At 35.4% G+C, this 17,850-nt stretch overlaps 1 protein-coding gene across 1 annotated transcript; it reads right to left on the bottom strand.

Moving 5' to 3' along the window:
• LOC109836110 (amino acid permease 4-like) lies at window positions 426–4,097 on the bottom strand. The gene is made up of 6 exons (XM_020404011.1): window positions 3,977–4,097; window positions 2,249–2,378; window positions 1,631–1,864; window positions 1,041–1,134; window positions 738–952; window positions 426–652 (listed from the first exon to the last, which is right to left on the bottom strand). The coding sequence occupies exons 1-6, from the start codon at window positions 3,983–3,985 to the stop codon at window positions 492–494; spliced, it is 843 nt and encodes a 280-aa protein (XP_020259600.1). The 5' UTR covers window positions 3,986–4,097; the 3' UTR covers window positions 426–491.

The raw sequence follows: 17,850 nt of genomic DNA, 5'->3' as shown, positions 1-17,850 counted from the left end.
GGTCGACCGTGGCAGTCGACCGCGTATCGGGTCAGGCCTAGATGTTGTTTCCTATTCTGTTTAGGATTGGTGTTTGATATAAATTCAAACACACGTTTTAGGGTTTCTTTGGGGATTGTTTTGGGGTTATTGAAGCACAAAAAAGTGAGATCTTTCTGAGCTATTGGTTATGGTTATTGTTTGAGACATTGAGAGCTTTGTTGGTGATATTAGTTGGTTTGTTTTGAGTGATTTGTAATCTCAGTTTGTACTCTCCTTCTCTATTAGTGAAAACTCATCCGCTTCTTGCCCCGTGGATGTAGGCAACTTACCGAACCACGTAAATTAGTTGTTTGTGTTTGTGTCGTTATTTTGGTTTGTTTGATCTTCTCTCTCGGCGTTTGGTTTGGTTCCTCGAAGCATAACAATTGGCTTCCGCACGCAACATAAAGGATTCTTGTTCTAGATGAAATAAGTCCTAGAACATTTTGTACAGTGTGAAGTCTTTGAATTCATTCAGATTGCAAAAGTACCTGAATCTCAATTAGGATGATGGAGTAGGAGTAAGCAAAAGCAATGTCCCCAAATGCCTGCAGGCTCCTCCACACCTTGTCCATTTCCGACACGGTCCCTACGCTGATGCCAGTAAGACTTCCCTTGACAACTCCATTAGCTACCAGAAAAAAATTACAGCATTTACATCAAAATGAACTAAAACAAATAAATTTGACCTCATAACTTGTCTTCACTTTACTTACAGGCTACTTGCATGATGCCCAGAACAAGACCGATAAAAGAGTAAGTGAATGACATCACAGCCGCAACGATAGAAAGCCACCAAATCTGGTCGAAGTCAGGAATCTGCGAGAACAAAATCTCGACAATACCAAACATTATCATGTAAGGATTGCTCGACATGCGACAAGGGCTGTCGTCTCCGTTCTCATGGAAACAGTTCGATCTCTGGATTGCTCTGTTTTCAAATTGAAAATAACATGAAAACAATTAATTAAGATTGTATGTTGTAACGAGAGCTGTGCTTCTATTTAGAGTTTACTTACAGCATGCTTATGGAAGCAGCAATGGTATAGCCAATGGCGACTCCAAAGAGACTTGTGTATTGAATCCATCCACATATCTTGACCTTAATCCCACCTGTTTGTGAAATTCAGAATAAGCCTAGGGTGTGTCTTATAGGAATCTGTTCAGTTATATGCAAGATTACTAAGCACACCAATTAAGAGAAGAATTTTAATACTCAATTGGGGAAGGGTGTAAATGACAAAAGACTGTTCTTGGTTCCCCCAGGCTCATTGGGCAAAATTTAAACTACAGGAGTAGCTTTGTGAGATACTCAAAAGTCCTAAGGTGCCGATTTAAAAATTATATTTTTGTTGCTTTTTGTAGCAGAGCGAGTCCAAATATTTATGAAAAGCGATAAGAGGTTAACTGAGTAAGAAAAACCAGAGAGAGGTCCGACGAAAGTAAATTCAATTGAGAAGAATAATAGTTAGCTTTCGAAAAAAAAGGAGATACTCATTGACAGAACTACGTGAAATGCTATAATTCATCTAGCCAACCTTAAAGATCTTGTTGTTGATGTTGTTGTTGTTGTATTTATTATGAGCTTATAAAGAAAATAAGAGCTCACCGAAGTTGGCATGGACTGCATCCATGTAAGTGTAGTTCCTTTTTCCAGTGATAGGATCACCGGAGCGATAGCAATCTCCGAGCAAAGCTGACGTATAATAGATAACAAAGGCGAAGAGGACCATGACGGCAGGGCCAGCTACCCATCCGAGCTGTGCAATGGCCCAAGACAGCGATAGCACACCTGACCCGATAACTGCAGTGATAATATGCGCACTCGCAGTCCACATAGTACCTGCAATGATATCAATGTTAAAACTCCTGCGCTCCTACGTGATAAGTTTATTTAAAATCAAGTTCGAACTCAAGTTCAGATTAGCCGATGATGTTTTCTGCATTTCCAAGATTCATTTGGCCTAATATTTAAACTCGGTTAAGATCTTATAGTTATTATTTTCCGTCTATCGAGTCTCGATGGTAGTTTTCCGCGGTAAACACAGCTAAAAAGCTCTGTGTGTTGAGGGTAAAGGAACAATCCTCGAATTGGAGGGGTGAAGGATGTGGGTGGCGGTTCAATAGAGCGGAAATAATAACTATAAGAGCTTAACGGGCTGAAAATGTGAGGTAAATGTTAGAGGCTGATCTAACTTTGAGCTCCGTCAAGTTCGTATTTATATACCTGTTCTCTTCAGGCGGCCATCATCGTCGAAGCATTTAGAAGCGCCTTGTTGGTGGCCAAGCTCAATAGAGAGATCCATTGGAGGGAAGGCTGATTGCTGGTAGCGTATTGGATTGACGGTGTCACCCATCTGTGAGCAGAGAAAATAAGTAAGAACAGAGTACTGAGGAAGGGTATGCTCTGTTTTTGTAACAGAGTACTCTGTGAGCAGAGGAGCAGAGGAGAGATTGAGAATGAAGTGGCAGTGAGGTGCGGGGCTCTGTATATATAGGATTCAAGTCCTCTTTGTTAGACAAAAGTACAGTTCGGTACTTACTCAGTTACGATCGTAGGGTTCGGATCGAGTGAAATATGAGAATGAGTGCAAATAGCAAAGTTTATGAGTCTGAATTTTGAAAGATATTCCTTTCTGATAAGGAGAAGAAAGAATCATTTGGTGCATACTCTGTTTTAGATTAATTGTGCATAGAACTCCCGTACTATTGCCCAAATGCCAATAGGCCCCCTACAGTTCTATTCTTGCAGATAGATGCCTTGTGTGAATTTGTTTTTTTTTTTGACTCTTATGCCCTTAAAAGATCTAATTGTCAAAAGAAAAAAAAATTCTTGTTCTCTAAGGCCTTTTTGGTTCAAAATGTTTTTTGGAAAACACATGGAAAGCTACAGACGTAGCTTTCTTGTGTCAGAATAGCTAAAAAGAATTCCTATTTTGCAGTTTGGTTCACAAGAAAATAACTGGGAATACTTTTTAAAAATGTCACAAAATGTCGTCTTTTAAGGAAAAGTCAATTCCGAGTTTTTAAGGTGAAATTAAAAGGAAAACGCCTTAAAAATATTAAAAAACAGTTGATGGTAAGTTTCTTGAGTACATGTCTTTTCTTAATATGTTTTTTTTTTCCTAATTCTAAGTTTTGATCCAAAACATGAATTTGTGATGAGGTAGAATTCCCCTTCCCTTTCGTTGTGCGAAACAAAGCAAAAAACAAAGCTTTCCAATGAAATGCATGAAAAGCTCAAAAAATAGTTTTTTTTTCATTGGAATCCTATTCCTCTATTAGTTGGAAATGAACCAAACAGACCCAAAGGGTACAAGAGTTCAAAAAACTTTGACTCAGGGGTCTGACTGCAACAGTAGAACCATAGGGGTCTGTCCACAATCGGGCGATAGTGCAAGATTCTATCTGCAATTAACCCCAAGTTTTATATGTCAAGTAAATCCCTGTTGTCCAAATGGAGCCGTAGGATCCTATACTACACATCCTATTAGAACTGTCTACATACAAGTCGATGGTTCTGACTCTCTAACGGGGTGAAATTTCAATTTGTCCTCCTACTTATCCCATTGAAGAGTCAAAACTACCGCAGACGGTTGCAATAGAGTGTGGATATAGGATCGAAATCAATACATGTGGAACAGGAACAATATTTTGAACGATAGTTTCCCCAGCATATGGGAAAGAAATGCACATGGGCAAGTCAAAATAAAATGGACCATGCATTGGGTTTTGTGGGAAGCTAATAAATAATATAAGTCAATGAAAGTTCTCAAAACCTCTATCTTCTTCAATCTTCTTCAATCTCTACAGAATCTAAACAAAAAGAAACAGAGAGATCACTCCCTTGTCCTTTGTATATCCTTTCAATATCTCTACAGACCATGAAATACTAAACTACAGTCTGAGGAGCATTGGCTCTCAAAGTTGGAGAGTTTTTTTTTTTTTTGTTTACCTTTTGCATTCTTCGATCTCTGCTCTCTGGCTGCTGCTTGTATTGGTCTTTTATATACTTAGACTGCGGTGCAGTAGCCAAGAGGAACACAGAGAGAAGAGAGAAGGTGAGAAGAAGTGTGCGTCCCCTCTGACAAGTTTTTGAGGCTCGTTTGGAGTTTAAATAGGGATCACAGGTTGCTGGGGGAGCTGTAGTTTATTCTATTCTTTGCATGTGTACTCTTTGGAAGAATTCTTTTTGCGGTAATGGAACAAACAATAGAAGGAAAGTCAATAATTTTTGGGTATTTGGTTTGCTTCTCTGTGACACAATTAGGGGTGATGATTAACCGGCTAGAGCCGATTAAACTGATCAAACTAATCGTATTAAATATGTTGGAAAATGTTTCTTTTTGGAAAAGTTGTCTTATCCTGAGTTAAGACTGAGCCAACCACTCTCTCAATTTGGAACAATCTCGGAACCTATGGAGAACTTTGAATCCGAGAGAAAATTTGAAAGAGGAATATATATTAATAAAAAAGTGATAAACCTTTGGGGTTTACAATCCTTCTTCAGTCTAATATAAATCAAATGTGAATTTGTTTCCCACCCTAAATAGACTTCAACTTTACTAATAAAATAAATTAAAATATAATTATTTTTAGATTTCTGTCAAAAACATGCATTGTTGATAGAATATAAGGACTCATCCACTACGTTTGGCTCCGTCTCTCAAGATTAACTTTGCCTTTCAGATTAGAAGATATTATTTTTTTCTTTGCGGTCAAGTCAACAATACATCCATATCCGAGTTTGGCTCATGACGCTCCCATGCTTTATGAATTTTTTGGTTACGCATCCCGCAACAATATTGTAAAAGATTTATAAAGAAATATAGAAGAGAGAAATTTAAGGTTTGTGAGGATCTTTAATAGGTTTGTGAGAGAGTTTCTTACTTGTTCCTTCAAAAACGCAAGATATATTAATTCTTGTGTAATCTCTAAAATAAAGAAGACTAAAATTACTTCCCGTGAACGTAAACAATTGCTAAATCACGTAAGTCATGTATATTTGGATCGAGCTTACTTTTCTATGATAGATTGCTATGATTTGTTTTCTCTTTGTTCGAATGTTACTTTCTTAGTGTTCTCCTATTGCCGAGTTGATCGATTGCCCTAGTTAGACCGAAGATATCTAGTTAGATAGATCCCGAAATAACTTACATAAACCGTGCTTGATTGTTTTATCAATAATTGGTAAAATCTCATTAATCTTATTAAGTTCTTAACTAGATTAGGATTGTGTTGGCTATGTTGTTCATGAAAAGGCAAATTTTGTCTTTGTGAATAGTCTCACATTGGAAAAGGAGATGAATAGTAAAGGGTATATAATGGTTATCCTCTTATTGGGCTTTGAGTAGTGTTTTAGGTTTTGTATTGTGTGGGCTTTGTATAACACACACGCGCACGCCGCGCCGCGCGCCATGCACGTGTTCTTTTTATTTCTTCAGCCTTCTATTTTGCACGTTTTACACGTTTTTTACTCGGCCATGCAACGGCTGCGGAGATCGTGCGGGTGTTACACGATTGAGGAGAATGTGCACGGATTATGAGCAACGGCTTTGGAATTGTAAACCCTATATATAGAGGCCTGATCAGTTCAAGGAAAACACAGAAAAAACTCTTTTCTTCTTCTTAAAACCGAGCTCTCTCTCTCTCCTTCTAAAATTCTCGGCTACAGTTCAATTGTTTTTGTTTTTTTGGCAACGTTCTTCATCTGAGCAGAAGCTCTGCCACTCTCGCCCGAGTTCAGAGGCCGACCAAATTCCGAGGGTTTTTACCGCTAGGGGAGAGAGGATCATCTGCGTCAGGTCGATAGACGGGTCTTCAATCTTCTAGGGCAGCGTTTACACGACTGCTTCGATCAGACTAGAATTTCTAATTCTTTTATTTCAGATATAATTTTTAATTTTGACAGCAGATTGGTCACTGGTCACTGGAGGAGGTGGTCCAATCCTCACTTGTTCTTATTTATTTATTTATTTTATTATTATTATTATTATTATTATTATGAAATACTAGCTCAAATCTTTGTATTGACCAATTTAGAATCCACTAATCTGATTAAGAAATTGCCTTATTTTGCAGCCGCACGTTCGAGAGCTTTCCTCCATTGTTCATGGGGAATAGGTTCCTCCAATTTGTACCAGTCAATTATAGTTTGTTATTTGAGTTCCTACGACTGGCATAACGCATTTGTACTAATCCTTATTCCTTCTCCTTTAGTCACTAATACTTAAAAGGGACGCGCCGATAATTTTCATTACCGAATCCTAACACAAATAATGCATAGAGCATTTAGATCTTTAGGAATGATTTTGAAAGTTGTAATGACCAAGTGCAGTGGCCTTTCTATTGATGGTCGTGGGTGTCCGTCGGTCTGAAAGTTTAAATTTCTTTATTCAAGAGATAAGTTCGCAATGCTGTTTTGGTTATGATGACTAAACAATTTGCTAACAAATATAAAAACTTCTAAAGATCAACGCTAATTTTTAGGTTAAATGTCATAACCTCCCAAACTTTGGACTATTATCAGCTGATCCCTCATAACTTTCATAAATTCTGGAAGCCATTTTAAGTTTAGGGGATATCGGAAAACCCCTATAACTTTAAGATGTTATTAGTAAACTCCTCTAAATCATGGTAACTATAGTTTTCACATGGGTAGATAAAATTACATAGGAGGAGATTTTTGTAAGTCAATACTAGGGTCACGCTTTTCAAGAGGGTTTCTAAGAAAAAAATATCTTAAAATTAAAAGGGCTTTACTACTAACCCTCACGTTTTTTTTTTTGGGTGGGGTGTCGAGTTCTGACATATTGCATATTGCTACACAAGAAAGTAATACTTTATTTTATTTTATTTACAATTTCGTGAGCACTTATCATTTTTTTTCAATTCTCTAGAAATATATAGGAAAATTATATGTATTACACATCTATGGGAGAGATACTACATAATTCTCAAAAACTATAATTTAGGTTCTCAAATTCTCACATTTAGAAATTCTAATAAAATTTATCAAACATTTGTTAGAACGATTGTGAAAACATTGTTCAAACAAATATCTCTTGTTTGAGTAATAATAAACTCTCATTTACTACTGATATATTTTGTGAGAGGATATTTCAGGTTTAAACAGGTGCGAGCAAGATGCGGTTCGAAACGATGCAAAAAATCAACATGAACGTTGATTTCACCATTTGAACCATTGATAGTCAAGAGGCATCTGAAGAAGGTAAAGCAACTCATCGATGGTTACATCAATAGGAGATAAACAAAAATAGTTGGCACCATCGATCATCAACAGTGAACCATTGATGGTCATAGGGAACCATCGATGGTTATAGGAAACAATCAAAGAAATCTAGAAACCAGAATCAGCACCATTGATGGCTATAGTGGTACCCTCATCGATGGTCGTGATCCACTATCGATGATTATGATGAATTTTGATAGTTTTCAAGATTTAATCTCAGCGGCTTATCGATACATTTGATCTCCTTTTTACACTTAGATGGCTATCTCTTTTCTATCTTGTCAAGATCTATTTAAAGAGAGTTAGAGATCATAATTAAAGAGAAGTTCAAGGTGTCAAATATATAAAAAGGAGAGATATTTGTTCTAGGGTTTGAGACAGAGAGAGTTAATCAAATCCCTTGAGTCTCGTTCAACTTCTTCTCGGTGAGCTTTTCATTGGAGCTTGATTTAGCGAGAAGGAGTGCCCTACGCTACACCACCACACCGCTTCTTTACAAATCTTCATCTTCAAGGGCGGAACCACCTACATCAAACTGGTGCCACATGACACCAGTTTGATGTGGGCTGCACAGGATCCGCCCCCACTTCCTATTATTACCCGAACCCATTTGTCTCCTACCTGATCCCAGTAGAAAAATCCCCACAACTATAAAAAAACGTTGACCCTCACTTCAGCTGCTCTCCCGTCAGTTTCTCCGCCTCCTTTGACTTGTTGTCGTTGCCGTCGCTATAGGGCCTCAAGAGCTCCGGTGGACCTATAAAGTAAGTATTGTTTTTTTCTAATTTCTTAATTACTTTCTATAATTTAAATATATATGTAGAAATTAGGGTTTTTTTAAAGTTATTAAATTTATAATGTTTGATTTTCTCCTCAATCTTCACAATCACATTTTGACATTAATTTAAGTAATTTTTGGGTTATTAATTTAAGTAAATTTTGGTTATGTTTTATTATAGAAATTTGGATTTTTTAGCTTTTATTTTATTGTAATAGAATCTTCAAATTAATTTCTTAATGTTTGTGGTATCTAAATTTCTAATTACAATCTAATTTACTTATTATTAGTTTTGATATGAGTTTTGATATGAGGTGCTATTTTAAAAGAGCAACCCCTAAGTCTAGACCTTCATCATCTCAGTCTGTATAAAAGCCCTCACGCACTTGAGGAAATTTATCTAGCAGGATTGGTGGTTCTAATCCAAATATCGATGTCAGAAACTCCTCAACAAGAGTTGACTTGAATACTATTCCGATTGATTCTGAAGAGCGATCATCAATTGATAGCTATCATTCAAATTACTGTGACATAGCAAGGAGAGCATATCTTCAAAAAGGCCCTTATCGATCTCGTACTCATAATTTTTGACAAACTAAATTTGGGGAAAGATGCGTCGCTTCAATGTGGATTGGTTTCATGAATTTTCATATTTGTTGGAGTATAGTGCAAAAGAAGAACCCACTCTTTGCTTATGTTGTTATTTATTTAAATCTAAAATTGCAAGTCAAGGTGGAGTAAATCCTTTTGTTTATGGAGTATTTAGGGGTTGGAACAAGAAAACCCGATTAAGCTCATGTTTGAAAATGCGGTGGTGCACACAATGTAGCCATTAAAAAATGTTAAGATTTGATGAAGCAACCACAATCTATCCAATCCGCTTTTGATAGGTAAACAGAGGAAGCCAAGTGTGAGTATAGAGTTTGTCTGGAGGCATCTATTGATTGTGTGAGATGCTTGCTAAGGAAAGGGTTGTCATTTTGTGGTCATAATGAATATGAAGATTCAAGTAATAAGGGGAATTTTCTTGAACTTTTGAAGTTTTATTATGCAGCTCAAAATGAGAAAGTGAGTAGTGTTGTATTGTCTAATGCTCCTGGAAATCATTTAATGGTTGCTCCTTCTATTTAAAAGGATATTGTATATGCTGCTGCAAAAGAAACTTGCAAGGCCATAATTGTATAAATAGGTGATGACTTCTTTGGTATTTTAGTGGATGAATCTGCTAATGTGTCGTGCAAAGAGAAAATGGTGGTACCTTTTCGTTATGTTAATGCAAGAGGATTTGTCATGGAGTGATTTACTAGAATTGTTCATATGACAGATACTTTAGCTGTGTCGCTTAAAACTGCACTTGATTCTTTGCTTGTAGAACATGGTTAAGTTTATCAAGAATACGAGGATAAGGTTGTGATGGGACGAGTAATATGCGAGGGGAGTTTAATGGTTTGAAGGCTTTGATCATGAAAAAGAGTAAACCTACATATTGTGTTCATTGTTTTGCTCATCAATTGGAACTAACACCCATAGTTTTTGCAAAGAATCATTTTAACATTAATGATTTATTTGACATACTTGCTTGTTTGTTGAATGTGGTTGGAGGTTCTTATGAATGTCACAATGAAATTAGAGAGAAGCAAGCAGAGCAAATTGCTAAATCATTACAAAATGAAGAGCTTGAAAGTGGACGAGGGTTGAATCACGAAATGGCTCTTAAGAGGCCAGCTAATACTTATTAGAGATCTCATTATGGGACACTATACATTCTCTTTAATTGTTCATGTACTTGAAGATGTTAAAAAACTTGGTACATGTCAACATCAAAGAGGTGAAGCACATCGCCTCTTGGAATTATTAGAGATATTTGATTGTGTCTTTGCTTATATTTAATGTTCAAATCATTGGGGATCACAAATGAGTTGAATTTGGCTTTGTAAAGGAAAGATCAAGACATTGTAAATGTCATGATACTTACTAGAGTGGCAAAGCAAAGATTACAACAAATGAGAGAAGAAGGATGGGACACTCTCTTGAATGAAGTTCATGTATTTTGTAACAAACATGAGATTCTTACTCTAAATATGGAAGATGCATATGTTTAAGGAAGACGATGCAAAACTTCACAAGGTACCAATCTACACCGTTATCAAGTTGACCTATTCTACTCGATGATAGATGTGCAACTTTAAGAGCTTAATGGTTGTTTCAATGAGGTGAGTATCAAGTTGCTTTTTTGTATTGCTTGCTTGAGCCCCAATGATTCATTTAGTTCTTTTAATGTGGAGAAGTTGTTTAAAATGACAGAATTCTATCCATGTGAATTTTTTAATATTGAGATCTTAGCACTTAAGAATCAACTTGACAATTATATTGTCGATGTGCATAGAGATGAAAGGTTAATTTAAAGGGAATAGGTGATCTTTCAAAGAAAATGGTGAAGACTAAAAAGTATAATGTCAATCCTTTGGTTTATTTGCTTTTAAAGATGGACCCGTGGCTACAGCAACCGTGGAAAGAAAATTTTCTATAATGAAGTTGATAAAGAACATATTGCAAAATAAAATGAGTGGTGATTGACTCAACGTTTGCTTACTTACATACATCGAGAAAGATGTATTTGCTAGTGTTACTAATGATGCGATTATGTACTTTTTTCAAAATATAAAACATCGTTGGGGACAATTGTAAGTTTTCTAATTATTAATTATATAATGACACCACTTTTTGAAAATCCTAGATTTGCCACTATTCATCTTCATTGATTTGAAGAATGGTTTAATAAATGGCTGTAAAATTGTTCTTTCCATGCTTAAATTATTTTGATTTGTTGTACTCAAATTTATAAGTTTGATGGTGTAATCAAGCTAGAGTAATTGAGGGTTACCGTACTCAAGTTAATTAAGGGTTTGGCTAGGTAGGACTAGGTTTCTTATGGTCATTGTGAAGAGTTAGGTTAGACGACTGGTTTTTAGTAGATTTTAGGGTGTGATCTTTGAAGCCCACTGAATTAGATTATGATTCAAGAGAACTCTGATCATGGCGAGGAAGGCTATTTGCGAGAAAGAAAAGTGGACGTGGAATTTTGATCTGAATCACTATAAAAATATCGTGTATTCCTATATTGATTTGCTTTTAGTTTTTCGTTTATTATATTTCCACTGCTTATACTGAGTTAATCAAAACTTTGTAGCAATCTTATTCACCCCTAGACTTGCGACCCAGTTCTAACAACGTTTATTTATAACACGTTGTTAGGATATCTTATAGGTTGCGGTTGGAAAAATAGTTTAAACTATACACATACAATTTATGTTTTAATTAAGAAGTAGATATAAAATGAGTTTATCGATAGACCCGAATTGAAAGACATAATTAAATGTTAAACAAAAAAAAAAGAACTAATGATCATGTTATACACAAGATATATAGATGAACAAATAAAACTTGATATTATTCCTTATTGTAATCGAGTCGTGCATTGGAAATCACCCCAAGAGCTCTCCAATATATATATTAATGAATGAACTTAATAAATCCTCTTAGATTATTTATTTATTTTTTATATTTAGTGTAACAAATTTCTTCTAGTACAATTGAACTGGAAGCTTCCCTTGCATAATATGAACTGTTTATAGCTTGATTGAAAACAGATCAAAAAGGAACAGGCAATATAGCTGTTGAGATGCCTTGAATCCGTGGACTTTTTATGTCAACCCATCAGTCTAATCATCGCTAGCGATAACTAGCACAGGGGGGGGGGGTCTAGCCGCCTTGTCAGCAAGCCGGAGGTCTAGGTGGTCGTAGCGCGCCCCTTGTTGGGGGGGGGGGTCTCGAGGAGGAGAATCAACCCCCGCGTGGAGTGTTTGGGGCAGTGCCCAAAAGTCCACGCGTATATATTAGATTTATGTATTGACGGTTTATTACTTGGGCCGCAAATCTATTATTTAGGGTCATAGGGTTTTCTAAAGTGCTATATCTAAACTCCTTCTAATGTAATTCTATTTGACCGCCATCACATATAATAAATCTCTTTCGTCTCGTCCTCTCTCTCTTCTTCTCTCTCTCTCGTCTCTCTTCTCTCTCCTCTCCTCCTCTCTCTCTCTCTCTCTCTCTCTCTCTCTGCCCGTGGATGTAGCTAACACAATGTTAGTGAACCATGTAAATATGTGTCTTCAATCTTCACTTTTTTGTTATTTTCTCGCATCTGTTCCAACAAGCTGGTACCAGAGCTCGATTCCGAATTTGGCAAGAAAGATGTCTAGTGCTTTGAATATGAAGATCGATAAGTTCAATAGGAGAAACAGTTTCAGTTTATGGTAGATCAAGATGTGTGCTTTGCTAAAACAATAAGGCCTCTGGGCACCGCTTTCGAAGGGAAAATCAAAAGCAATTGATGATGATGAGATGACCATTCTCAAGGAGAAGGCACATTCAACCATCATGCTGATGCTATCCAATGAAGTCATTACAGAAGAAGCTAATGAGAACACTATAGCTGGTTGGTGGTTGAAGTTGAAGAGTCTTTACATGACGAAATCTTTAACCAATAATTTGTTTCTGAAACAATGTTTGTTCAATCTCCGTATGCAATAAGGTACGCCCCTTAAGGATCATGTAGATGAATTGAATACGATTTTACTTGAATTGCGAAATATTGATGTTAAAATCGATGATGAGGATGCTGCATTGATTCTGTTGGTATCTTTGCCCTTGTCGTATGAGAATTTTGTGCAATCTTTTATTGTTGGGTTAGTGGCTACTGATAGGAAAGGTCAGGGAAAATCTGACAAAAGAAAAATAAGAAAAAAATAAAACCAAAGTGTCCTAAGCCCGGAGATATCTGTAACTACTGTAAGGAACCTAGACACTGGAAGAATTATTGCTCTAAGAAGAAGAAACAACAAGTAAAGAAACAAGCTTCTGTTGCTATTGCACAAGACACCAACTTTGAGGATGATCTGGCCTTGGTTGCTGACGAACAGTTACATCCAGTCAATAATTAGGTTCTAGATTCTGGATGCTCATACCACGTATGTCCAAGCAGAGAGTGGTTTGCAACTTTTCAAAAGCTAGATGGAGGGAATGTTGTTATGGGTAATGACACCGTCTGCAAAATAGTTGGAATCGTCTCTATCAAGATCAGGGCACATGATGGTGTAGTTCGTACACTTACTGATGTCAGACATGTTCCACAGATGAAGAAAATTTTGATATCGCTTGGTGTTCTGGACGAAAAGGGATATCAGTTCTGATGTGAAGGTGGAGTTTTTTTGTGTTTGTAAGGGTGATTTAGTGTAATTGAAAGGTATCAATCAGGGTACCTTGTATGTCCTACAGGGTTCGACAGTGACCGGTTCTTCTACTATATCATCTTCTTCAAAAAATCACCAATTTGACATAGCCAAGTTGTGGCACATGTGACTTGGCCATATAGGTGAAAGGGGAATGCAAATTTTGTCTAAGAGGGATCTTCTTCAAAGACACAAGATTAAAAATCTTGAGTTTTGTGAGCACTGTGTCTTTGGGAAATAACTCACAACAAGTTTGGCAGGGCAGTTCACAGGACTAAGGGCACTCTTGATTACATCCACTCTGATTGTTAGGGTCCATCTCGTGCTGAGTCCTTAGGAGGCAGCATGTATTTCTTATCTATGATTGATTATTATTCAAGGATGACTTGGATTTTCATGATGAAGCATAAGAGCGAGGCTTTCAAGAACTTCAAGCAGTGGGTGACTGGTGGAAAATCAGACAGAGAAGAAGATCAAAAGGCTGCGAATTGATAATGGTCTGGAATTTTGTTCATCTGAGTTCGATTAGTTTTGTAGAGATAAAAGGATTACGAGGCAACACAGTCAGAAATGCACCACAGCAAAATGGTATAGTAAAATGTATGAATCAGATATTGCTGGAGAGAGCTCGTTGCATGCTCTCTAATGCTGGATTGAGTAGAAGTTTCTGGGCTAAGGCTGTTAGTACAACATGTTATTTGATCAACCGCGGGCCTCACACAGGTATTGATTGCAATACACCTTATGAGGTATGGTTTGATAAGCTTGCCGATTACTCTAATCTAAAAGTTTTTGGTTATCCTGCTTATTATCATTTTAGTGAGGGTAAGTGATTGCTGTGAAATAAGAAATAATTAGTATTTTTTAAAAGCACAGAAATAACAGAGAAATATGTACTAATTAAAAGCAATTAAATTCAGATTTAAATTAATAGCAATAAAATATTTCTATCTTCTAGAGCATTCCATAGGTCTTTAGCACTTTTGAACTCATAGTATATATCATAGAGGTTGTCCGAAAGTGTACTAAGAATCCTATGATAATAATGATAGTTGATTTCTTCTAGTTCCATAAAGCTAGAAAAGGAGCTAGCGCCAGAACCACAAGTGGAAGGAACAAGTTATTTAGGATCAGGAGTTAAAGGTTGAGAACCGCTAGTTGAAGTTTCTGGAATGTCTATAGCAGATAAGAGACCTAATGTGGTAAGCAAGTATCGCATCTGAGTTTTTTTACAATTATTAAAATTTTGAGTTATTTTTTTGTAAAATTCAAAATTTTAGCAGTTTGTTGATAATTTCTAGATTTGATGTGTACTAGTGTTAAGTTTTAAATTTTTAGAATTATACACAGATCAGGCTTTGTTTCACTGTGATTTTTAACTTTTGAGGAAGATTTTGTAATTTTTATAACCTTGATGTTACTTTTTATAGATTTTAAATTTCAAGGGTATTTGTGTAATGTTCCACTTTTTATAACCTTGATGTGTACTAGTTAAACGTTATTTGCAAGCTTTAAAATTTCAAAATTTTCAGGGTGTTTTTTTGTAATTTAAAATTTTACGGTTGTTTTATAGTGTTTAAAATGTTGAGGGTGTTAATTTCAAATTTTAAACTTTAAATTCTTTGAGGGCTATTGTTAATTTCTAGATTTCATGTTTTAAGTTTTGAAAAGTCAAGTGTTTTGTGTAATGTTGCACCTTCGAGGGTATTTGGGTAATTTTAAAACTTTTTAGCTTTTTCAATACTTCACGTATTATAATATGTTAGTTACATATGATTTTTTAATCTTATTTTTTAAAATTGTTAAGCTATAGGTAGCTCACATGGGAATAGTATAGGATATAATTAGAGTTGGAATAGATTAAGATTGAAATAAAATATTCAAAATAGTGTTTCATGTATTTATTAATTTTTTTTTAAATTGTTGAGCTATAGATAGTTCATGTGAGAATAGTATAATATATAATTAGAATTAGAATAATTAAGATTTAAATGAAATGTTCAAAATAGTTAAGGGTAATGTTGAACATGGAAGGCCTTTCTGAACTCGTGTTTTAGAAGGCAGTTTGATACAAAAAAAAAAAAAAAATCCACAAGAAACCTTTTTCTTGATCTCACAAAAGTCTCACACAAATGGTTGTTTATTCCCTATAGTCTGTTTAACTTTCATATAAATAATTATGTAGCTTTTCTTTATGGTTTTATTTATAATGAATCTCCTAAGGAGTATTTACAAAATATTTTCTTCTATTTTAAACTCATGTAGGATTCTCTCTTTAACTAGATCATTTAAACCTAATTTTATTTTAATTAGCATTGAGTTCCAATTGAAATTGTTCCTTTACGTCAAAGTTAAATCCCCGTTGAGGTCCAATTAGGATTAACTGTATGCAAGGTTAAATTGTGAAACTATCTTGTTGCTAAACAAATATGAAAAATAAAAATATTGATTATAACATTTGTTGTGGTATCTTTAACGTAAGCCAAATAGTCTTATGAGTCCTTTGCGTTTGAACATTGTTCATGCTATATCTCTTGTTTGATTAATAACAAACTCTTATTTGTTATTGATATATTTGTGAGATGATATATTTCTGGCATAAATACATACTAACAAGTTGTTATTCAAAACGATACAAAAATCAATACGAATATTGATTTCAGTCTTTGAACCATTGATAGTTAAGAGGCACCATTGATGATCAAGCAAGTCATCGATGAACTACAAGAAACAATCGGAGAAAACTAGAAGCCAGAACTTCCACAATCGATGGACTATAGTCAACCAACAATGATCATCAATGGACCATCGATGAATTTGATCCATCATAGATGGTTATGACACATTTTGACAGATTTTCAAAATTTAACCTTAGCCGTTCATTGATTGAGTTGATAATTTATTGGAACTTTGACTAGAGTATCTCTTTCCTATTCTATCAAGGTCTATATCAGAGGAGTTGGAGATCATATTCGATGAGAAACAACTTGAAGAGAGAGAAGTAATTACATAAAAAGAGAAATCCTTTTCTAGGATTTCAGAGAGAGCTGATCTAATCCCATAAACCTCGATCAACTTCTTCTATGTGCACTTTTCATTAGAATTTGATTGAGAGAGGAGTGCCTTACGCTTACACCGGTACATTGCTTCGTCACGGATCTTCATCTTCATCAATTTGAAGAATGATTTAATAAAGGGTTGTAAGATTTTTTGCGCTTTAATTAATTGAGGGTTGGTGTACTCAAGCTAAGTTAATTGAGGGTTTTGCTAGCCAGGGCTAGGTATCTCTTGGTCATTGTGAGGAGTTATATTAGACAACTGGTTTCGGGTTGATTCTAGAGTGTGGCCTTTGAAGCCTATTAAATCGGGTTGTAATTTGGGTGTACTCTAATCATAGTAAAGAAGGCCCTTCGTGAGAAGAAAGAGTGAACGTAGAATTTTGATCCGAACTACTATAAAAATTTCATGTATTCCTATATTAATTTGCTTTTAGTTTTTTGCTTATTTTATTTCCATTTCTTATTCTGAGTTAGTTAATAAATGATAGCAATCATATTCACCCTTCCTTCACCCCTACTCTAGGTTGGCATCCTAGTCCTAACAAGTGGTATCGGAGCATTGTTATCTATATTTAGATATCACAACCTAGGGTAGAGATGTCATGACTTACTACTACTTCAATATTTCTTGAAGGACATGCCATCAATCGTTTCCCTCTTTTTGGCAACACCAATTATAATTTTTGGAAAGCACACATAAAAATCTTTTATTATCTGCTAACTTTGATATTTAGCAGTGTGTCGAACACTAGTATCATAATCCTACTGAGGATATAGGAGGAGTTGTTTCTAAAAGGTATGAATATTTTATATTGCTCTTTTATTACTGAAGAAATTAGCCATCTAATTGTACTACTGAGCAAGAAATCTAGAAGACACTAGAAGTTACTCATGAGAGAACTTTGTAGGTGAAGGAAGCAAAAGTTGCAATGCTAGTGTGCAAATACGAAAACTTCAAGATGAAGGCCTTAGAGAGCATACATGATATATTTACATGATTCATCAATATCGTGAACAAATCAAAAGTATGATAACAAGGAGCTTTGCAGAAAAATACTTCATTCTCTATCTTGTGATTGGAAACCAAATGTAATGGCTATTGAAGAACTTTAAAATTTTTCTCATATATCTTGCAAGTAATCTTATCACTATGAAGTCAAACTGAAAAATAGAGAAGATGTCTCAGAAGAAGATTCAAAGAAGAAGTCATTAGCCTTAAGATCAAAAAAGGAGATATCCTGATCAAAGAAAAGAAGGAGTCAAGCTCAAGTTTTGAAGACAAGGATGATAAAATTGTTAAAGGCTATAATTCTTTCCTTTAGTCAAATGATGCTAAAAAATTCTTACAAAACAATCAGAATCACTATACAAAAAAGGTAAATAATTCAAGTGATTCAAATACTGAATTACTTTATTTTCGATGTAGAAAACTTAGCCACTTGAAGAAGA

Source organism: Asparagus officinalis, chromosome 4 (genome assembly GCF_001876935.1).
Source record: "Asparagus officinalis chromosome 4, Aspof.V1, whole genome shotgun sequence".
Lineage (NCBI taxonomy): Eukaryota > Viridiplantae > Streptophyta > Magnoliopsida > Asparagales > Asparagaceae > Asparagus > Asparagus officinalis.
This window is presented reverse-complemented; position numbering and strand designations above follow the sequence as displayed.

Excerpts from the sequence above, each read along its gene's own strand:
- LOC109836110 (XM_020404011.1), bottom strand. Across the intron at positions 1,135-1,630 it reads TGCAGTCCATGCCAACTTCG|GTGGGATTAAGGTCAAGATA; the intron begins GTGAGCTCTTAT and ends TTTCACAAACAG. Across the intron at positions 953-1,040 it reads GCTGCTTCCATAAGCATGCT|AGCAATCCAGAGATCGAACT; the intron begins GTAAGTAAACTC and ends ATTTGAAAACAG.